Raw genomic sequence first — 25434 nt, forward strand, 5'->3', positions numbered from 1 at the left:
CATATGGATGTCGATGATGAAATATTGGACACTTTTCAATAACGTGCTTTATTCCGATCAGACATTGTACTTAGAGAAAATAAACAGGTACAGTCTACTTTTCCATTTCAAACTGTACACCATAAAGAAATCGTGAATATAATTCGACAAAAACAAATTTAGTCTTAACTCGGCCAGTACCCAAATCAGAAAACTGCAATCATATTTGAAATTTCTCCCAAAAGAATATGACAAAATGAAAAAGAAAAAAATCCAAATTCAGAGTGAAATTCAGAGTGAAATTCAGAGTGAAACAATGTATATACCAGAAAATAAAATCCAACGACCTTAATATCAACATCAAGATTTAAATCGGACCAGAGAAGACTATAACGCCTTCAGAATGAAAAATCATCTTCAGAAATACTGTATATCAACTTAAAGCTGAAATTACAAAGCTATAAAAGAATAGCTGAAGCTCCAGTGAGGATACATCGCGTTCCGTCAGCCATAGTCATCAAGAGTGCTCCCAAACGGAATAGTCACATCCACCACGCGCAACAGCCAATACTACGCACGGAACGAACCCTTACTTCCCATTAAACAGCGAATAAAGGGACGTCGATTTTTTAGAAGCCGGAGGGAAACATCACAAGGAAATGTGATAAAAACGTTAAGTGCTTAAAATGACTCTGACTCCTTTCAGTTTAAATCTATTTGATATGATTGTGTTTATTTCAATTTGGTTATTCAAGAGACATTTTCAAAAATGAGTTTCTTAGACATTACAATAGGTATCTATATCGTTTCACCTTTTAAATGTCAATTTTTTATCAATATTTCTTTTTACAGTGTAGTTGATCAATTATTCAATCAATACCTTCTGTCGTATAACAACTCAGCTTACTGTCCATTGTGTTACACACGAGGATTATCATTCTAATCTGCCTGGTCAGTTTGGTACTGACGTCAGGCTAATTAGACGTATAGTTAAGTGACACCTGTCACTAAAATATCTCATTATTTACCTGTGTTTGTATTTTAACATCGATATACATTTTGTACATGCTTTGTAATCACTGAAGACCTTGACTTTGTACGGAACACACAAGATTTATTGTGGACATTCCATAATAACCCGCTATACAAGTCATAAAGTTATCGTACATTACATTTCCAAGTTTAACTTAACAAGTTCTTACTTCTTCATTCCAACGAAACGAAACAACGGAAAAATTCTTTATGCTACGTACACTGCATTGTATATGGAATATTGGCGCTCAACAACGCGGTCCCTATCCTATTAGGAATGTATCATTTATGACCCGAATTTCACCAACGCCCCTCAGCTTAAGGAACTAGCTTAGAATTTTGTATAGGAAAACATAAAGGATTTTTATATGGGGAAAACTTAATTAAGGAACGCCTTCTTCGGGAGATGTTAGGCTAAGGAACGTTGATGAAACAGGGCCCTGGTGAAATCTGTTTAGCTTTGTTCAATTGTTTTGATTTTGAAATTGCGTAATGTAAATATTACTTCATAGATTCCTGAATGGCTATGGTGCCAAGACTCGAAAAAATAAAAAAAAACTTCTAAAAGTTGTTTCATAAAATCCGTTATGAAATGAAAACTCACTTAAGATCCTATATATAGAGAGGATATCTAACAGTGTCTTCAGTAATACCAAACATATTTCACGGATGGAGCTAGTATTTTGATGCTTTTCACGAGTGCGCAATACGGGTAAAAAATATCAAAATATTTGCCATACGAGTAACATACATTTAGAATTACTGAAGATACTGTTAGATTTTATGTTTATTACATTTTATGGTAAAACATACCGGGTCAGCTTTTAATTTTCCCCATTGTCGTTTGTAAGCATTGTTTTGATTGGTCAAATCATATAAAGGGATTTTTTTTTACTAGTGAAAGATATAACTTTTATAGAATGAATAATTTCCGATATTTCACTGGTAAAAATGTAATAATTACACAAAGTACATGTAATTATGTTCGTACTGTCCTTAATATGTATACAACAGGAGTGGGGGAGCCCAGCATCTCCGTACTACAGAATGATAATCTAATCACCTCTATCCTTCCTGTAACATTAAAAATCATAGGAAAATGCATTTTGACCGTTACCTGTGATTTTGACAAACTCCAAACTAAAGTTTATTTGGAGCTTTGTGGAAAGTAACTAAAATAATTCTACACTGATTTTCTTTGTCCAAATAAGGTAATGCCATATTATGTCACAGACTTTATATGTTTTGACTTTATGCCTCTGAGGTAACTTTGGTAAGGATGTGGGTAGTGACATGTGACGTGAATATACCATCACTATACCTACTTTCTGGTGAGACAGGGGAAGTCGGTCGACATTCCTTTAAAGACCTCCTCTGTCGGTGTGTCCACCTGAGGAAGTCCAGAGTAAACATTGTCCTCCTCCTCGTCCTCCTCCTCCTCTATCAGTCTCGGTCGACTCAGCTGATACTTCACGCCCGTGGATTTAGATAGAGTCGGGGAAACGCCACGATGAAAGTTACAAATTTGTTCAGATGAAAGTTTGCTGTGAGATATTAAATTGAACTGTTTCCTGCTTCTAGAACACACAGGTAATGTTTGTCTGTGACGACTTTCAAACTTAACAGACGACTGTTCCAGAGTTTGTAATTTTCTCCTGAGTTGACAGAAGCTTTTCTTCAGCTTTAGCGGTTTTGGACGAAGCATTGAATTCGTCCCCGCTACCGTTGAACTTAACACCGACATTTTCAATGAATCAACGTTAACGTAAATCGCCGACTTGTGACTGTGCTCTTTCGAAGACAGCTGAGAGTTTTATGCTACCGATCGTTCTCAAAATTCACCCCAAATCCGCGAACTTCAAACACGTGTGTCATGACACAATCTTTCACACAGGTAGGTTTATCCGAAGCGATGTATAACCGCTGACTAAATGATGATAAAATGTACTCGGCACACAGGTAAAATAAAAAATTACTTAAGTACAATACATAAAGTAACAAACTTGGTCTTCAAATTTGTGATATAATTTACATAATTATTTTGTTATTATTCCGTTTTTATATATCGATGTTTTGATATTTATAGCAACCTGATTTATTAACAATAATAACAAAGCCATGTGTTCTTCACATGGTCTGGTTGTGACAATGGAGGTCAAAGTTCGTGTAGTGGGACGATCGATGGCTACGTGCACATTTGGCCCGTTTCCCCATCTTACATGTGAAATATTCAAACCTCAAGGATTTTGTTTATTGTTTCCCCGCCTTTAATCACTATTGTGTTGAATCAATTTAATAGTTTTATATTAATTCTACGTACGTATATAAAGGTTAGTTCGAATACATAAATTTGGAAAGTAATTATGTTTTAGCACGTTATCTACTTTTCTGTTTAAGTATAAATCTCGATCTGGTTAGCTCTTTTTGAAAGGTATTTTAAAAGTGTTTTAAGTATAAATCTCGATCTGGTTAGCTCTAATTGAAAGGTGTTACGTGTTTTTAGTATCAATCTCGATCTGGTTAGCTCTAATTGAAAGGTATTTTAAAAGTGTTTTAAGTATAAATCTCGATCTGGTTAGCTCTAATTGAAAGGTGTTACGTGTTTTTAGTATCAATCTCGATCTGGTTAGCTCTAATTGAAAGGTATTAAGTGTTTTAAGTATAAATCTCGATCTGGTGGTTTCAAGACACATGGGAAATGTTTTCACTGGAAAGAATGAGGAATCTGTCGGCTAAATAAATGATTCTATTTGTAATATGTGTTCACTGGAAAACATTCTAGTGGCGATCTCTGACTAGAAAACCAATACTTAGTCTGTCCTTTCCGCCCAGAAGCGGCGCCACAAGTCTGTCCCAAACCCGTGTGTAGGAGGCCAGAACCAATTGTATGTAAAGTTCTCGAGTTTTCTACGTAGGCTAAGCATGTTTTTTTTTTTATCGTAATAAGTATACCACTCAAAATGAAGTATACAAGTACATAAATCTAACCCGTTCAACTGAAATGACGCGTTATAGCAGGGACGTATAGTATATATGTCCCTGGTTATACCTAAATCGCGTTAAGTACTCTTAGCCAGATTCCGTTACATAATGACAGACACTTGTATATCATATACAAGTCTCTGATAATGACTACCAACTAATCTACAATAGATTGGATTGTCATCGCTGTCAAGTGACGTCACGTGATTTGTACTGTTATCTACTGTCCCGCTTATCTTAGGCTTACATTATATAACTAGACGTAAGTTATATTTAACCTCACGTGGCTCCGTTGTTCCTCACAGAACACATTTCTACACACAGCTTTCCTTATAAAGATATTAGAGTTCAAAGTTCATTATTTTACTTTTCAACAGCTTACCAGCTCTACATTCCACACATGGGCATTATGATGGGGCTAGATTTACCAATAGTTTTCGGAACGACCAACAATAAATGAGTTTATACAATGAATATGGCAGGTCACATGCCACGGGAGTTTAATCCATCGACATACTGATCTATATTTTGTTTTGCACTCTGACAGAACAACGGATGAGTACTGATGTATTATGGTAAATTAAAGCCGTCTTTTATTTTGTTTTCAATTTATTTGTCTTCCCTTAATTTTTAATCACGTTGTGTAATTGATTTCCTCCACAAATCAGGTGAACAGCAGTGAAATGAAACGTCACTTCACTTCAATATTTTGGTATTTTGACCCCGGTTAATTTCACCATGCTTCAAAATACCATGCCACTCTGGTAAATTATAATCCACAATGGTCAAACTATATCAAACATATTTTTGACAATTGTAATTTATTAGATGTTTTTGAAAAACATGAATTTACTAGTATACGTTGCTTAAAAATACTATTTTTCATACCCTAGAAAACATGTTCATTTGAAATTGGAAAATGATGTTTTCCGAAAGGGACCAATTACAGAATTTATAAGCATGACTTAGTTCTAGAAAAATATCTACTTGACCTCCCTCCTCAGCTAGCTAATTCCTATTGTAAATTTCGAACTTGTAACATTAAATTACCAATTGAATAACATCCCAAGAGAAAATAGAATCTGTAGTCTGTTGCAACATGAATAAAAAAAGGAGACGAGTTCCATTATTTATTTAATTGTAGCGATCAACAAATATCATTAAACAGAAAAAAATATATATTAAGATACTTTATGAAAGACCAAGTGCCTTCAAGTTTAATACCCTTTTTAATTTTGTAGAAGACGATGAATTGAAATCACTTGTGAAATTAATTAAGCAAATAAGTATACAACTCAACAATATTTAATATAATTTCTTGCTTAATAAATGTATCCATGTATTATATCATATGTCCTGTACAATTTTGTATGTTTGTAATTCTCTACACTTTATATGTTTATGCGAATAAAATGTTGTCATTGTCATTGGTAGTACAATTCATTCAGTGTACATTTTATCATTAAGAAATGTGCACGGTTCTTATACAAAAACAACGACACAGACAAAAGACCGTATGTTTTTACACACATCAACATCGACAGAGACTTAAAATCCTATGATATGTAATCAAAAACGAAAGAAACGAATCATGGTGTTCGCTCTCATTCCAACTAAAACTGTATTACAAACAGAAACATCGACAGAGACTGACGGCTCTATGATATTACAAACAGAAACATCGACAGAGACTGACTGCTCTATGGTATTACAAACAGAAACATCGACAGAGACTGATGGCTCTATGATATTACAAACAGAAACATCGACAGAGACTGACGGCCCTATTATATACAAACAGAAACATCGACAGAGACTGACGGCTCTATGATATTACAAACAGAAACATCGACATAGACTGACGGCCCTATGATATTACAAACAGAAACATCGACAGAGACTGACTGCTCTATGGTATTACAAACAGAAACATCGACAGAGACTGACGGCTCTATGAGACTGACGGCTCTATGATATCACAAACAGAAACATTGACAGAGACTGATGGCCCTATGAAATCACAAGGAGAAACATCGACAGAGACTGATGGCCCTATGATATTACAAACAGAAACATCGACAGAGACTGACGGCTCTATGATATTACAAACAGAAACATCGACAGACACTGATGGCCCTATGATATTACAAACAGAAACATCGACAGAGACTGAATGCTCTATGATATTACAAACAGAAACATCGACAGAGACTGAATGCCCTATGATATTACAAACAGAAACATCGACAGAGACTGGCGGCTCTATGATATCACAAACAGAAACATCGACAGAGACTGAATTCACAAGGAGAAACATCGAGAGAGATTGACGGCCCTATGATGTCACAAACAGAAACATCGACAGAGACTGAAGGCTCTATGATATTACAAACAGAAACATCGACAGAGAATGACGGCTCTATGATATTACAAACAGAAACATCGACACAAACTGAAGGCTCTATGATATCACAAACAGAAACATCGACAGAGACTGAAGGCCCTATGATATTACAAACAGAAACATCGACAGAGAATGACGGCCCTATGATATCACAAACAGAAACATCGACAGAGACTGACGGCTCTATGATATTACAAACAGAAACATCGACAGAGACTGAAGGCTCTATGATATCACAAACAGAAACATTGACAGAGACTGACGGCTCTATGATATTACAAACAGAAACATCGACAGAGACTGGCGGCTCTATGATATCACAAACAGAAACATCGATAGAGACTGACGGCCCTATAATATCACTAACAGAAACATCGACACAGACTGAAGGCTCTATGATATCACAAACAAACATTGACAGAGTCTGAATGCCCTATGATATTACAAACAGAAACATCGACAGAGACTGACGGTCCTATGATATCACAAACAGAAACATCGACAGAGACTGGCGGCTCTATGATATCACAAAAGAAACATCGATAGAGACTGACGGCCCTATAATATCACTAACAGAAACATTGACAGAGACTGACGGCTCTATGATATCACAAACAAACATTGACAGAGTCTGAATGCCCTATGATATTACAAACAGAAACATCGACAGAGACTGAAGGCCCTATGATATCACAAACAGAAACATCGACAGAGACTGAAGGCTCTATGATATTACAAACAGAAACATCGACAGAGAATGACGGCCCTATAATATGACAAACAGAAACATAGACAGAGACTGACGGTCCTATGATATCACAAACAGAAACATCGACAGAGACTGGCGGCTCTATGATATCACAAACAGAAATATCGACAGAGAATGACGGCCCTATGATATTACAAACAGAAACATCGACAGAGACTGACGGCCCTATGGTATTACAAACACAAAACATCGACAGAGACTTACGGCTCTATGATATTACAAACAGAAACATCGACAGAGTCTGACGGCTCTATGATATGACAAACAGAAACATCGACAGAGAATGATGGCTCTATGATAGGACAAACAGAAACATCGACAGAGACTGACGGCTCTATGATATTACAAACAGAAACATCGACAGAGACTGACGGCCCTATGATATTACAAACAGAAACATCGACAGAAACTGACGGCCCTATGATATCACAAACAGAAACATCGACAGAGGCTGAAGGCTGTATGATATCACAAACAGAAACATCGACAGAGAATGACGGCTCTATGATATTACAAACAGAAACATCGACAGAGACTGACGGCTCTACGATATCACAAACAGAAACATCGACAGAGAATGACGGCTCTATGATATTACAAACGGAAACATCGACAGAGACTGACGGCTCAATATTACAAACAGAAACATCGACAGAGACTGACGGTCCTATGATATTACAAACAGAAACATCGACAGAGACTGAATGCCCTATGATATTACAAACAGAAACATCGACAGAGACTGGCGGCTCTATGATATCACAAACAGAAACATCGATAGAGACTGACGGCCCTATAATATCACTAACAGAAACATCGACACAGACTGAAGGCTCTATGATATCACAAACAAACATTGACAGAGTCTGAATGCCCTATGATATTACAAACAGAAACATCGACAGAGACTGACGGTCCTATATCACAAACAGAAACATCGACAGAGACTGGCGGCTCTATGATATCACAAAAGAAACATCGATAGAGACTGACGGCCCTATAATATCACTAACAGAAACATTGACAGAGACTGACGGCTCTATGATATCACAAACAAACATTGACAGAGTCTGAATGCCCTATGATATTACAAACAGAAACATCGACAGAGACTGAAGGCCCTATGATATCACAAACAGAAACATCGACAGAGACTGAAGGCTCTATGATATTACAAACAGAAACATCGACAGAGAATGACGGCCCTATAATATGACAAACAGAAACATAGACAGAGACTGACGGTCCTATGATATCACAAACAGAAACATCGACAGAGACTGGCGGCTCTATGATATCACAAACAGAAATATCGACAGAGAATGACGGCCCTATGATATTACAAACAGAAACATCGACAGAGACTGACGGCCCTATGGTATTACAAACACAAAACATCGACAGAGACTTACGGCTCTATGATATTACAAACAGAAACATCGACAGAGACTGACGGCTCTATGATATGACAAACAGAAACATCGACAGAGAATGATGGCTCTATGATAGGACAAACAGAAACATCGACAGAGACTGACGGCTCTATGATATTACAAACAGAAACATCGACAGAGACTGACGGCCCTATGATATTACAAACAGAAACATCGACAGAAACTGACGGCCCTATGATATCACAAACAGAAACATCGACAGAGGCTGAAGGCTGTATGATATCACAAACAGAAACATCGACAGAGAATGACGGCTCTATGATATTACAAACAGAAACATCGACAGAGACTGACGGCTCTACGATATCACAAACAGAAACATCGACAGAGAATGACGGCTCTATGATATTACAAACGGAAACATCGACAGAGACTGACGGCTCAATATTACAAACAGAAACATCGACAGAGACTGACGGTCCTATGATATTACAAACAGAAACATCGACAGAGACTGAATGCCCTATGATATTACAAACAGAAACATCGACAGAGACTGACGGCTCTATGATATTACAAACAGAAACATCGACAGAGACTGACGGTCCTATGATATTACAAACAGAAACATCGACAGAGACTGACGGCTCTATGATATTACAAACAGAAACATCGACAGAGACTGACGGCTCTATGATATTACAAACAGAAACATCGACAGAGACTGACTGCTCTATGATATTACAAACAGAAACATCGACAGAGACTGACTGCTCTATGATATTACAAACAGAAACATCGACAGAGACTGACGGCTCTATGATATTACAAACAGAAACATCGACAGAGACTGACGGCTCTATGATATTACAAACAGAAACATCGACAGAGAGTGACTGCTCTATGATATTACAAACAGAAACATCGACAGAGACTGACGGCTCTATGATATTACAAACAGAAACATCGACAGAGACTGAATGCCCTATGATATTACAAACAGAAACATCGACAGAGACTGACGGCTCTATGATATTACAAACAGAAACATCGACAGAGACTGAAGGCCCTGTGATATTACAAACAATAACATCGACAGAGACTGACGGCTCTATGATATCACAAACAGAAACATCGACAAGAGACTGAAGGCGCTATATATGGGACCGTTGATGCAAACTATTGTGTGAAAATACTGGCATCATCTACACCAGTCTTAAAGAATGCACACAATTAACGTTTATCTCAGCGGATAAAGATGCGAACATAATTTAATTCTGAACTTGGTATTTTAAAGAGCTTTCTCCAATCCCCATGACATACCACATACATTATACATATGTGTATAAGATTGGTGATGTACAGTTGAGTGTAGACTAAAGGTTACACAAAGTGCACTCCGAGTGCACTCCGTTTTGACTCGGAGTGCACTCCGTTTGGACTCCAGGTAAACTTGGAGTGCACTCGGAGTGCACTCCAAGTTTACCTGGAGTCCTATCAGGCCCCAATCCTACCTGGGTCCACATGTATCACATGTACCTGTAACCAAGTACATATATACATAATGTTTATAGATAGATGTATACTCTTATACATTTAGACTCCTTAAACATGTAACAATAAGATATGTGTTACTGTTTTATCTTTGTATATATATCATCTTATTATTTTGTTGGTTCATTTTTCGTTGGTTAACTAACAGCATCTTATATAATTGACTTTTTCTATTAGTTAACCCTATATAAAATGAATAGATCTGGCACTTCGTTGAAAAATGTATGATAGCATTCCTTTCCTTTGATTTGAAGAGTTTTAACAAGCCACATCAATTAGTAGAAAATTGGCAGTTTGTGGTCTCTCAAAATGTAGAGTTTGATTGTGTACTGGACATAACTTGTACTCGAAGTACTAAGTACTGTTTTATATATATTTCAAATACTTTTCTTCCAACAGTTTATATTTATCTTAACATACAATAAAAAAGAAAGTTGTTGGTTTTTTTTATCACCTTGATAGCATATTCCGGATCTAATGTCTAATTTTGATTTACAGTTTAACATCAGATTGACTTACATTTCTATCTGGTAAACCAACTTTTGTTTTGTTTTGGTTATACCTGCCTCATTAAATCCAGGTCATACATGGAGTTCTTTTAACAGTTATATCAGATATATCCAATCCCCCATAAGTTGGTTGTGGTCTCTTAAAATGTAGAGTCTGAATGTGTACTGGAACTATCTTGTACTCAAAGTACTACTGTTTTTAATATTTCAAATATTTTACTTCCAACGGTTTATATTTTTATCACCTTGATAGCATATTCCGGATCCAATGTCTAATATTGATTTACAGTTTAACATCAGACTTAAATTTCCATTTGGTAAACCAACTTTGTTTTGTTATACCTGCCTCATAAATCCTGGTCATAAATGGAGTTCTTTTAAACCCCCCCCCCCCCCCCCCCCCCCCCCCCCAACTTCCAGGTAAATATTTACCTGTATATCAAGCATGATTACAGGGGTGTGGAGAAAAGACAGACTTACACTGACCCCAATAATGACCCCTTCCTCTAAGTTTACCTCATAAGGTGTGAAGATCTGGACAGGTGTACGGTCATCTAACTAGATAAAGACCCCCTTAATTGTTAGATGGAAACTGGTCATCACACCTTACCTCTACCTAGCCCGAGTTTCCTCTGGCCCTGACACCATGTCTGGTATGGTGTCAGGGCTAGCGGAAACTCAGGCTGACCTATACCAAGGTCATATAGAATATAGGTACAGACTTGTGACGGTCGATATCTGACACTTTTGAAATAATATGATTGTCCATTCCTATTACAGTATTATTAAAACAGTTATAAGTCATTATTATAAAAAAAAAATATTTGAAAAAAAAATATTTCAAACTGGTACTATTACTATATGTCTTTGATATTATAATGGAAGCATGCATAGAGTATTAGAGGTCAATATGTAAATCAACATAGATTAATATAATTTTCATGTTTGAGTTAAGTAAATACTTATCAAACATTCCATACACCAACTGCAGCTGGCCTTATGTCATTTTTTTTTAAAAGTTTGAACATTTAACTTTATGATTTTATAATTGGCTTGAACAACCTTTGTACATTCATGAACTGTATCTGTTACATATAAAGAATGAGTGACACATATCATGATAGATATTGACTGAATGGGAATAGAAAACGATGTAGTTCCAACAGGTCAGTTTTACAGGTAAATGGTACATAGGTTGCCGTGTCCAACTGCCCTTAGGCAAATTTTACCTCAGGCTCTATAATCTTATTTCCTGGATGAGAACAATGTGTACTAATTACGGGTATAAGGCTATAGGTTGGTTTGGGAAAAGGTGAATTTACATTCATTATACCATTTGGAATTACACTGACATTTTTTTTTTTTTTACTTTAATCTCTTCCTTTGCAATTAATTTTTTAAAGCAATGTCTTTATATTTTTGAATATAACAAGATAAGAACTGCATCATTTCTTAATTTGATTTGCATTAATTTTTTTTGAACTTATATCATTCAACATTGTACCTCTACATACCGGACACCTGCATAAACCAGCCAATACGTTTGGTCTCAATGACTTATGGTTTAGACAGATTACAATGTAATAAATATAAGAAACAGCTTATTTTTACTTTCTAATTTCAGTATAGAATGACTTCATTTCAATAGAGTTGGTCTTCTTAAACCTTTTAACCAATTTGTTAATGGTTTTACTACTTATCTTGACATTTCCACCTTAATTACACTGGCATTTCGTTTATACATGTAATTTTGGTCTGATTAAGGCCTCTCAAATGGAGAGCTACAATCCTTTCCTTCAAGTCAGGAGATAATCTTTCTGTTCTGTTAATTGGCCTGAGGTTATAACACTGTGACCCTGCTTTGCACAGCTTCATCATTTGAAGCCATACAGTGACAAAATTGACACAGGTATTTCTGTGAACCCAGGACAGTACCTGTAGCTGGCTCCTAAAACTCACCTGGCATAGTTATCAGGGGTGTCAGGCCAGAGTCAGTCATGCATGACCAATAATAATAGCAATTAAACAGATACTGTCATTCATTATGGGTAGTCCAGAACTACATACTTGTGTGTACGTTATGTCAGAACATTAATTTAACTAGGTAATGCTCGTAAATATGTACAGTTGTAAATGTATATTTTTCTAATGAAACTAAAATGATTGTTTATTTTATAATTACTTGCCTGAATTGAGTACATGTATGTAGAGGATGTCTTATAAAAAAAACACATAATTCATTAAATACTGTAAACTTTCAATAACATAATATAGATATATTATCTAAACTTCCTTTACAGTCATGATATATGTACAGTAATAAATATTCTAATTGAAATAATTTTCAATTCCTTAAAGCGACTATTCGGGGAAACAAACTTAGTCTAGATGCATTATCTGGTCTTCCAAAAGTTCTATCACAGCAATGCGATGGTCAAGTTCTGCTTGCATTGTCCAGTTTTGACCACTTTAATTCGGGAAAAGCCCTGTCCTAATATAACATATATCTATTTTTATAAGTCATGTGGTATTTCGAAAACGAGGCAGTGAGAAAACATCAACAGAAACACGTGAATTTTTAGAGATGTCCGATTCATCAAGCAGTCAAAGCAGTAACACGGTACGTAAATACTTAATGAACATGTCATATATGATGCATGTGTGGGATTTATACCTAAAGATTGTTTTCATATGACTTAAAACATGCAATAACAACAATAAAAACTGAAATCGGTGTGAATCGGCATCCGATGCAGAGATGGGGCCCAATGTGGGGTAATCTAATTTATGTCATCGTCACCGGTGATATCGCGATCAATTCATTTACGCTAAATCAATAGTTGTGTAGGCATATATATATATATATATATATTAGAAAAGCAATCAAGACATAGTGTTATTGATTTAACAGGATATGAGTAGATGAGGTGAATGCTTACAGTAATTTAAACAATCAAATATCATATGCATGTAGACCTACATGTATTTCTCGACAGAAGTGAAGCTTCGGGAAACGTTTCAATTACAAATATGTTATACATGTATACATGCACATAACGGCTATTGACAAAGCCTCTTAGCTCCACGATTCTTACTTCCATGACGATATGTGTTTTGTTTTCTCATCAGTTTGAAGAACTTCATGTAATGAATTGCCAATTCAACCCTCGAGCTCTCTGTTTAGGACAGAGTTTCCAATTTTGGACAGCTCAATTTACTATTATCAATTAATAAAGCTAATCTATTTGTATATTTAAAGATCTATTGATTCTTTATGAAAAAAAACCCTCAAAATATGCCATTTTATATTGTTATTTTATTTGTCTCTATATGTTGAATACATTTCAATTATGTTTAATTTTGAATAATGAGTTCCCCCATGGAAAGTTGTAATAGTTTGCATAGTACTGCTGTATGTATAACATTATTTAAATTTTGCACTTGAAGAATTCTTTTGATACGAAAGTCTTACCCCCATCATTACCATTTAAAGGAATGCTGCTGTCATTGATCACCAAACATAATCAATATACCAAATAGAGCATACGTATATACAAAATGTAGCTATAGACTAATCATACATTGTACTTTCATACCAGGCTTATGTGATCTTGTTAACTGAAGTGTATGAGAATACCTACTTTTGGTTGCTGAACATGCAAGTTTCTTTAGTTTTCTATTGTTACACATATATACATGAATTAGTATGTACATGTATACAAATATATGTACAAGTATATTGATATTTTGTCTTCGATATTCATAGCAATATAAAATTCATCAATGAACTTTTCTGTTGCATTGCATTGTAAAATATTTCCTTCAGTTTTACTCTTACAATAATTTTTTGCTTTCTCATCAGATAGATTATGAATATGCACAAGTCCATACATCCCCGATGAGGGGGAGGGGATCAAGGAGGAGGGGAGGAACCCGTGGACGGCCAAGGGGTCAAGGAAGGGGTCTCGGGGCAGACACCAGTCCAAGGATGGAGAGAGGGCGAGGAAGGGGAAGAGGTAGAGGAAGGGGACCAAGGGGTGCACGTGGTACAGTTGCTATGCTGCAGCAGGAGGATCGGGCCAGGGTATTGACATTGCAACAGCAAAGGAGAAGGGATCTACATGAACCTTGCGCTCCTATCATACAAAGCTAATAATCATATTTTTGTAATATTAGTAGTGTGACTTTTTGTATGCCACTTTACTGTTTTATGAATGTTATCCACAATTTACTTCATCATTCAAATTATTTTGACTAGTTGATAATCAATTACAAAGTACCGTATTAGTTCTTTTCATATCTTTTTTATTTTGATATTTCTTTGGCATGTACACAGACAAAAAGAACAGTAGACAATTTACCAAAGCATTCAGGAGACAATTTATACTATTTCTCACTGAAAATGTTAAATTTTACCAAAAATGCTCAGACCCTCTCACACATCAAACATACTTCCCATATGTGTATGAACACCTAAGTTTCAGCCGAACAACCTCAACAAGTGAATGGTATGGTTATAAGACCTGTTTCTCTAAGTTGGTATTTACATTACACATGGGGGTATTTAATTTTAGATCACAGAATATTGAAAAAATATGCACTCCATTTTTTGTAATGCAACTAGACACTTGATTAGCACATTTATCAGAATGAACCATCTATGAACACAGTGTTATTATAAGTTAATAACAACTACACACAGTGTTAGTACACACGTGCACCTCAAACACATTCTCACAAGTGAACACTTCGTATACACACTGATAATTGAACACTTCCTACGAACTGATAGTGAACACTTCCTACACACACTGATAGTGAACACTTCCTACACACTGATAGTGAACACTTCCTACACACACTGATAAGTGAACACTTCCTACAAACTGATAGTAAACAATTCCTACACACACTGATAATTGAACACTTCCTACACACACTGATAAGTGAACACTTCCTACACACACTGATAGTGAACACTTCCTATACATACTGATAGTGAACACTTCCTACACACACTGATTAGTGAACACTTCCTGCAAACTGATAATTGAACACTTCCTATACACAATGTTGAAAGAACACCTGCACATACTGTCAAGTGAACACTCTCAAACACACACTAGTACTGAAATGTAAACACCTGCAATACACCATTAAGTGAACACCTACCTCCTACATGCTCTGAAATTGAACACCACATTTACACCATACTTACTTCCACAAACAATTATCACAAAACGCATACATACCTTAAATAAAACCTTAGTAGAAAAATTTGGGATGAAATTTGAGGGGAAAAGTTATATAAGTGCATTATAATTTATCAACTCCAAAACCAAAAATAAGGAAAAACAGTTATTGTTATACATTAGAATACTACAGTACACCCACCCACATGGATTTGTTCTATAATAATTGTTTTATGTGTTAGGATATAATCAGAAGGATGGACCTAAAGCCACTGATAAATTTAGTTCTTCAGCTAGTGTATCGTCAGCCAGGCCTAGTTTTTGACCTTTGCGAAAATGCAGGTGAACCAGAGGATCCACAAGATCCAGAGGATCCAGGACTAGTACCAAATGCTGCTCCTCCAATTCATTTCAACTGTACTGCACATCCAACATATCTGCACTGGACAATGATATTTGCACCACATGCTTTTCTTTGACAAGTTGTGGGTATTCGAACTGACGTGAGTTACAACAAGGCACTTTGGAAGCATATTGATTTCCTTTCTTCAACACTATCCTTTTGAGTGTCTGTTTCCACAATGTCTCCTTCATCCTCTGTAAGCTCATCATCAACATCAACCTCTTCCATTTCTATGGGATCTTCAGCCATTGGCAAGTGTTCAGGTTGATGTGTCTGAGGTATACTGGAAAGTAAAAGACAATGTACAATGTAATTCATTTAAACAAGAGGCCCAATGAACCTGTATCGCTCACTTGGCTATACAGCAACTTTGAAGTTATCTCGGTTATTTCTGAAGATACTATGAAGATTACCGCTTTATCAAAATCACAGTAGGCTAGGATTATCAATATCAATTAACTTCCAGCATACAACTAGGTTTCAGAGTTTCTGCTAGTGAGAAACCATTATATTTTAAGATTAAGCCTATTTAACCCAAATTACATAGAATGAATGTCATTCATTTTGAACAAACTTGGTAGCCTTTTACACCAGCATGCTACAGGCCTAATATCAAGTCCCTGTGCCTCTTGGTCATTGAGTAAAAGTTGTTTTAAGTAAAACGTGGACACCGGATGACCAGACAGAAAGACAGCAGGACAGACGTCGGATGCCGCACCAGTACTCCTACACAGCAGCATATTACAGTTATAATTATATGTTTCTTGGTTATTGATAAAAATGTCCTTTTAGTTTACAATTGAGGATGTTAGACCTTTGTGACCTTGAATGACATTGACAGCAAGGTCATCCATTTACAGACTGTGTGCAGGATGACAGGTGACAGAACATAATGTCCTGCAGGGAAATTGGGCGTACCGATACCTCTTTACTATATACAAGTAATGTATTATTATAGCAACAAGAAGTCAAGAACACACCATAAAAAATAACACAACATACTTACTCAATAAATGAGGTGTCATCCTCTTTAGCCTTCTGTTGGTAATGGGAAAGCAAACTGACATTAATGTTACTCTCGGAGTCTGATTGTAATGCTTCCACACAAGATAAATCAGACGAGTGTGATGACTGAGCTCTGAAATATTAAAATTATGAAAAATTACACAATTCTTTTAAAAACAAATAGATATGCCCGAAATGGTGTATTATTTATTCATGACATGCAGTAGCAGAGCATGTTTATAATTACAGAATATAAATTTAGTATGTTTGACTGCTCACCCTACCCAGAGACCTATAGTATATAGGTCTCTGCCCTACCAAACAGTATGGTGCTGGGTCTAACAGTTAAAATATGTAAAATATGTTGTAAAAAACAAAATAGTAAAAACATTTATGGAATTACAATGTCATTTATGTGTGACCTGCTACAATTTACTTCAACACGGAGATACATCAATGTATATTTTGAGGGGTTATAAATCCAACATAGTTAGATCCAAGAACTTACTCTATATCTGAGACATCGGAGGTCTATCTATAGCTATAGGTTCTTTATCGGCATGTGTAGGCGTAGATGTTACTGGTGTAGGGGTGCACACATGTGATGGCGGTCCCATAGAAGTTCCAGCTGGTGTGGGGATGTCTTCACCTGCATGAACTTTTTGTGTCACTGAAGTGCACTTGAAAAATATAAAAATAATTTTGTACTGCATGCTAAGTTATAATGATAATCTTTTCCCACAAATCGTAATTGTTACCACATTACAAAGAATGGAACAGAACAGCACTTCTTTTTCTCGGATGTTGACAATTTGATCACCGCTACGTAAAAGTCGGTCAAGTTACGGCAATTTTTATCGCCGAATTGTTCATTCGTTCATCACTTAACCACAAAAGGAATGAAATTTGTGTGCAAACTAGTTTGCCAAAATTGTGTATGATCTTTCAGGATATCATAAGCATTTTCAGTATAAACGTCAAATAAAAAAAAATAAAAAATTGAAGAAAATGGATGGCTGAGGGACACTTTCGCTAGAAATTTGGTAGTGATATGAGAGAAAAAGACTCTTTCATTTTGTGTGTATGTAGGATAGGGATATTCCACCCTCGGGATCACAAAATGTGGTAAAACCCTCGGCAAGCCTCGGGTTTCACCACATTTTGTGACCCCTCGGGTGGAATATCCATATCCTACATATACACATATGAAAGAGTCTTATAACATACAGACAAAGAACATGAAACAGTATCATGAGTTTAGTAGATAAACAACGAACTACGTTATTTTTGTGTTAATGATCCGTTCGTCCAATAATTCGTTCGCCGAAAGCCTATTGCTATGTATTAATTACAGAACATCTTAGATGGTTTTTAATGGATAAATAGCTTGATAAAAGGTTTAATAAACAACATCGCAAGTTGAAACGATAACGATATGATTACAGCAAAATTATTTTGTTTATCTCCATTTCGTCCCACAAAACTCGACCACAGCTGGGAGGAGCTGATATATGTATCATTGGACACCGGATAACAATCAATGAAATTGAAAATTCATAATCCTGAGTAGAATAGTATCGTATGAACATTTAAATTAATTTAGCGGGTGATAGAAAAGAGTTATTTTTGGGTCAGGATGTTCCGGACGACTCGTCCAAGCAGATTACTTATAAATACGAAAAATGCGGTAGATTTGAAAAAAAAAGAAAGGAATTTACTGTTAAATATATAGTAACACAAAAGACACAGATAGATTCTTTTAGGACATGTGCTGTGATCCGGCCTCCAACTCTCAATCTACGGCACCTATAACAATTATATATGAAACTTAACCACCAAATGTTTATGACGTCATAAAAAACCCCAGTCGCGGGTTTAGGAGGCAAGGCATACTTTTTCTTCAATGCCATCACATATATATTAGATTGCACATAGTCTCTTTCTTTTTTCAAAAAATGCACACGGTAGTCCCTAAGGCCCCGGACTACTAGCTATAATCACCTAGCCAGAATTATACCCACATTCTATATCATACATGTATGTTGCCATCTGTTTAAACCAAATTATTCAATGACTTAATAGTTAAGGTCGATTAACAATAGGTAAAAATAAAATGTTAATCAAGTCCACTGAAAGTGTAACAATGTCCTTTACACACTAGGGTAGGTCCAAAGTGTAACAATGTCCTTTACACACTAGGGTAGGTCCAAAGTCTAACAATGTACCTTACACACTAGGGTAGGTCTACAGCCTAACAATGTCCTTTACACACTAGGGTAGGTCCAAAGTCTAACAATGTCCTTTACACACTAGGGTAGGTCTACAGCCTAACAATGTCCTTTACATACTAGGGTAGGTCCAAAGTCTAACAATGTACCTTACACACTAGGGTAGGTCCAAAGTCTAACAATGTACCTTACACACTAGGGTAGGTCTACAGCCTAACAATGTCCTTTACACACTAGGGTAGGTCCACAGCCTAACAATGTCCTTTACACACTAGGGTAGGTCCACAGCCTAACAATGTCCTTTACACACTAGGGTAGGTCTAAAGTGTAACAATGTCCTTTACACACTAGGGTAGGTCCACAGTCTAACAATGTACTTTACACACTAGGGTAGGTCCACAGTCTAACAATGTCCTTTACACACTAGGGTAGGTCCAAAGTGTAACAATGTCCTTTACACACTAGGGTAAGTCCAAAGTGTAACAATGTCCTTTACACACTAGGGTAGGTCCAAAGTGTAACAATGTCCTTTACACACTAGGGTAGGTCCAAAGTGTAACAATGTCCTTTACATACTAGGGTAGGTCCAAAGTCTAAAAGTGTCCTTTACATACTAGGGTAGGTCTAAAGTGTAACAATGTCCTTTACATACTAGGGTAGGTCCAAAGTCTAAAAGTGTCCTTTACATACTAGGGTAGGTCTAAAGTGTAACAATGTCCTTTACACATTAGGGTAGGTCCAAAGTCTAACAATGTACCTTACACACTAGGGTAGGTCCAAAGTCTAACAATGTACCTTACACACTAGGGTAGGTCCAAAGTCTAACAATGTACCTTATACAATAGGGTAGGTCTACAGCCTAACAATGTCCTTTACACAATAGGGTAAGTCCAAAGTGTAACAATGTCCTTTACACACTAGGGTAAGTCCAAAGTGTAACAATGTACCTTACACACTAGGGTAGGTCCAAAGTCTAACAATGTACCTTACACACTAGGGTAGGTCCAAAGTCTAACAATGTACCTTACACACTAGGGTAGGTCCAAAGTCTAACAATGTACCTTATACAATAGGGTAGGTCCACAGCCTAACAATGTCCTTTACACACTAGGGTAGGTCCACAGCCTAACAATGTCCTTTATACACTAGGGTAGGTCCACAGCCTAACAATGTCCTTTACACACTAGGGTAGGTCCACAGCCTAACAATGTCCTTTACACACTAGGGTAGGTCCACAGCCTAACAATGTACCTTATACAATAGGGTAGGTCAAAGTGTAACAATGTACCTTATACAATAGGGTAGGTCCAAAGTCTAACAATGTACCTTATACAATAGGGTAGGTCCACAGCCTAACAATGTCCTTTATACACTAGGGTAGGTCCAAAGTCTAACAGTGTCCTTTACACACTAGGGTAGGTCCACAGCCTAACAATGTCCTTTATACACTAGGGTAGGTCCACAGCCTAACAATGTCCTTTATACACTAGGGTAGGTCCAAAGTCTAACAATGTACCTTACACACTAGGGTAGGTCCAAAGTCTAACAATGTACCTTACACACTAGGGTAGGTCCACAGCCTAACAATGTCCTTTACACACTAGGGTAGGTCCACAGCCTAACAATGTACCTTACACACTAGGGTAGGTCCACAGCCTAACAATGTCCTTTACACACTAGGGTAGGTCCACAGCCTAACAATGTACCTTACACACTAGGGTAGGTCCACAGCCTAACAATGTCCTTTACACACTAGGGTAGGTCCAAAGTCTAACAATGTCCTTTACACACTAGGGTAGGTCCACAGCCTAACAATGTCGTTTACACACTAGGGTAGGTCCACAGCCTAACAATGTCCTTTACATACTAGGGTAGGTCCAAAGTGTAACAATGTCCTTTACACACTAGGGTAGGTCCACAGCCTAACAATGTACCTTATACACACTAGGGTAGGTCCAAAGTGTAACAATGTCCTTTACACACTAGGGTAGGTCCACAGCCTAACAATGTCCTTTACACACTAGGGTAGGTCCAAAGTGTAACAATGTCCTTTACACACTAGGGTAGGTCCAAAGTGTAACAATGTCCTTTACACACTAGGGTAGGTCCAAAGTGTAACAATGTCCTTTACACACTAGGGTCGGTCCACAGCCTAACAATGTCCTTTACACATTAGGGTAGGTCCAAAGTGTAACAATGTCCTTTACACACTAGGGTAGGTCCAAAGTCTAACAATGTCCTTTACACACTAGGGTAGGTCCAAAGTCTAACAATGTCCTTTACACACTAGGGTAGGTCCACAGCCTAACAATGTCCTTTACACACTAGGGTAGGTCTAAACTGTAACAATGTCCTTTACACACTAGGGTAGGTCCACAGCCTAACAATGTACCTTATACAATAGGGTAGGTCCAAAGTGTAACAATGTCCTTTACATACTAGGGTAGGTCCACAGCCTAACAATGTCCTTTACACACTAGGGTCGGTCCAAAGTGTAACAATGTCCTTTACACACTAGTGTAGGTCCAAAGTCTAACAATGTCCTTTACACACTAGGGTAGGTCCAAAGTCTAACAATGTCCTTTACACTCTAGTGTAGGTCCAAAGTGTAACAATGTCCTTTACACACTAGGGTAGGTCCACAGCCTAACAATGTCCTTTACACACTAGGGTAGGTCCACAGCCTAACAGTGTCCTTTACACACTAGGGTAGGTCCAAAGTCTAACAATGTCCTTTACACACTAGGGTAGGTCCACAGCCTAACAATGTCCTTTACACACTAGGGTAGGTCCAAAGCCTAACAATGTCCTTTATACACTAGGGTAGGTCCAAAGTGTAACAATGTCCTTTACACGCTATGGTAGGTCCAAAGTCTAAAAGTGTCCTTTACACACTAGGGTAGGTCCAAAGTGTAACAATGTCCTTTACACACTAGGGTAGGTCCAAAGTGTAACAATGTACCTTACACACTAGGGTAGGTCCAAAGTCTAAAAGTGTCCTTTACACACTAGGGTAGGTCCAAAGTGTAACAATGTCCTTTACACACTAGGGTAGGTCCAAAGTCTAACAATGTCCTTTACACATTAGGGTAGGTCCAAAGTGTAACAATGTACCTTACACAATAGGGTAGGTCCAAAGTGTAACACTGTCCTTTACACACTAGGGTAGGTCCAAAGTGTAACAATGTCCTTTACACACTAGGGTAGGTCCACAGCCTAACAATGTCCTTTACATACTAGGGTAGGTCCACAGCCTAACAATGTCCTTTACACACTAGGGTAGGTCCACAGCCTAATAATGTCCTTTACACACTAGGGTAGGTCCAAAGTCTAACAATGTCCTTTACACACTAGGGTAGGTCCACAGCCTAACAATGTCCTTTACACACTAGGGTCGGTCCAAAGTCTAACAATGTCCTTTACACACTAGGGTCGGTCCAAAGTCTAACAATGTCCTTTACACACTAGGGTCGGTCCAAAGTCTAACAATGTCCTTTACACACTAGGGTCGGTCCAAAGTGTAATAATGTCCTTTACACACTAGGGTAGGTCCAAAGTGTAACAATGTCCTTTACACACTAGGGTAGGTCCAAAGTATAACAATGTCCTTAACACACTAGGGTAGGTCCAAAGTCTAACAATGTCCTTTACACACTAGGGTAGGTCCAAAGTGTAACAATGTCCTTTACACACTAGGGTAGGTCCACAGCCTAACAATGTCCTTTACACACTAGGGTAGGTCCAAAGTGTAACAATGTCCTTTACACACTAGGGTAGGTCCAAAGTCTAACAATGTCCTTTACACACTAGCGTAGGTCCAAAGTCAAACAATGTCCTTTACACACTAGGGTAGGTCCAAAGTCAAACAATGACCTTTACACACTAGGGTAGGTCCACAGCCTAACAATGTCCTTTACACACTAGGGTAGGTCCACAGCCTAACAATGTCCTTTACACACTAGGGTCGGTCCAAAGTCTAACTATCTCCTTTACATACTAGGGTAGGTCCAAAGTCAAACAATGTCCTTTACACACTAGGGTCGGTCCAAAGTGTAACACTGTCCTTTACACACTAGGGTCGGTCCAAAGTGTAACACTGTCCTTTACACACTAGGGTAGGTCAAAAGTCAAACAATGTCCTTTACATACTAGGGTAGGTCCAAAGTCTAACAATGTTCTTTAAACACTAGGGTAGGTCCAACGTGTAACAATTTCCTTTACACACTAGGGTAGGTCCACAGCCTAACAATGTCCTTTACACACTAGGGTAGGTCCACAGCCTAACAATGTCCTTTACACACTAGGGTCGGTCCAAAGTCTAACTATCTCCTTTACACACTAGGGTAGGTCCAAAGTCAAACAATGACCTTTACACACTAGGGTAGGTCCACAGCCTAACAATGTCCTTTACACACTAGGGTAGGTCCACAGCCTAACAATGTCCTTTACACACTAGGGTCGGTCCAAAGTCTAACTATCTCCTTTACATACTAGGGTAGGTCCAAAGTCAAACAATGTCCTTTACACACTAGGGTCGGTCCAAAGTCTAACTATCTCCTTTACACACTAGGGTCGGTCCAAAGTGTAACACTGTCCTTTACACACTAGGGTCGGTCCAAAGTGTAACACTGTCCTTTACACACTAGGGTAGGTCAAAAGTCAAACAATGTCCTTTACATACTAGGGTAGGTCCAAAGTCTAACAATGTTCTTTAAACACTAGGGTAGGTCCAACGTGTAACAATTTCCTTTACACACTAGGGTAGGTCCAAAGTCTAACAATGTCCTTTACACACTAGGGTAGGTCTACAGCCTAACAATGTCCTTTACATACTAGGGTAGGTCCAACGTGTAACAATTTCCTTTACACACTAGGGTAGGTCCAAAGTCTAACAATGTTCTTTAAACACTAGGGTAGGTCCAACGTGTAACAATTTCCTTTACACACTAGGGTAGGTCCAAAGTCTAACAATGTACCTTACACACTAGGGTAGGTCCAAAGTCTAACAATGTCCTTTACATACTAGGGTCGGTCCCAAATCTAACAATGTCCTTTACATACTAGGGTAGGTCCAACGTGTAACAATTTCCTTTACACACTAGGGTAGGTCCAAAGTCTAACAGTGTCCTTTACACATTAGGGTAGGTCCAAAGTGTAACAATGTCCTTTACACACTAGGGTAGGTCCAAAGTCTAACAATGTACCTTACACACTAGGGTAGGTCCAAAGTGTAACAATGTCCTTTACACACTAGGGTAGGTCCAAAGTGTAACAATGTCCTTTACACACTAGGTAACACACTAGGGTCGATCCACAGATCTATGTATTAAAAATGGATGCCGCAGAAATCTTCAGAGATAACCTCACAGCGCTAATCAATTAATTGTCAATAAGTTTTTTAAACACATACAAAATGTAAATCAAACAGTTTACATGAAACGTATGCCTTGAAAGCGATAGTCGTGTGAAACCCATTATAAGGTAACCAAAGTCTTCTAACGCCCGTCTTGTTAGCTTGAGTTCTCATGGTTTGGCTTTAGTGATGAGTTGCGATATGAAACATGAGTTATATGTTTGTATAGTGTATCGTGACAATTAAGTTTATAATATGGTCTATCGAAGTTTCTACACACCATCTGAAGAAACGTCATCAATCGTGACGACTTGATGCGGCTGTTACCTATTTATAAAACACTTGTGTGCTATTTATAACACACCGAGTTTCCCCACTAGCCAACGAGGGATTCTGATTTCTCATGGTTTCAACAAAAATATCTTACTTCGGTGAATAAAAGTCATTCTTCTACAGCAGTTGGTACGTTAGAACAAGGTCAAAACAAGTGTTGGAATCACTATTGTCTCGTGTGGAACGTGTTACTAAATGATTGCATAGTAACATTTACTTTTTACAATTTCCCGCCAAAATGCTCCCCAACACTTATCCAAATGGAATCGTCTGCTAAACTGGGATGCTGAGTGACTG

At 37.5% G+C, this 25434-nt stretch overlaps 1 protein-coding gene across 2 annotated transcripts in view; it reads right to left on the reverse strand.

The window, feature by feature from the left end:
* The window catches only part of LOC117318132 (serine O-succinyltransferase-like), a 53345-nt gene that overhangs the window by 14450 nt on the left and 13461 nt on the right, over nucleotides 1–25434 (reverse strand). The window contains exon 1 of one of the 2 annotated variants that reach the window (XM_033873143.1): nucleotides 2337–2938. The exons of the other annotated variant lie outside the window; for it this stretch is intronic. Within the exon in view, the coding sequence (XP_033729034.1) occupies nucleotides 2337–2755 (419 nt within the window). The 5' untranslated portion in view covers nucleotides 2756–2938. Of the gene's footprint in view, nucleotides 1–2336; nucleotides 2939–25434 lie in introns of those variants that run through there. 2 annotated transcript variants of the gene reach the window in all.

Source organism: Pecten maximus, chromosome 2, assembly GCF_902652985.1.
Source record: "Pecten maximus chromosome 2, xPecMax1.1, whole genome shotgun sequence".
Lineage (NCBI taxonomy): Eukaryota > Metazoa > Mollusca > Bivalvia > Pectinida > Pectinidae > Pecten > Pecten maximus.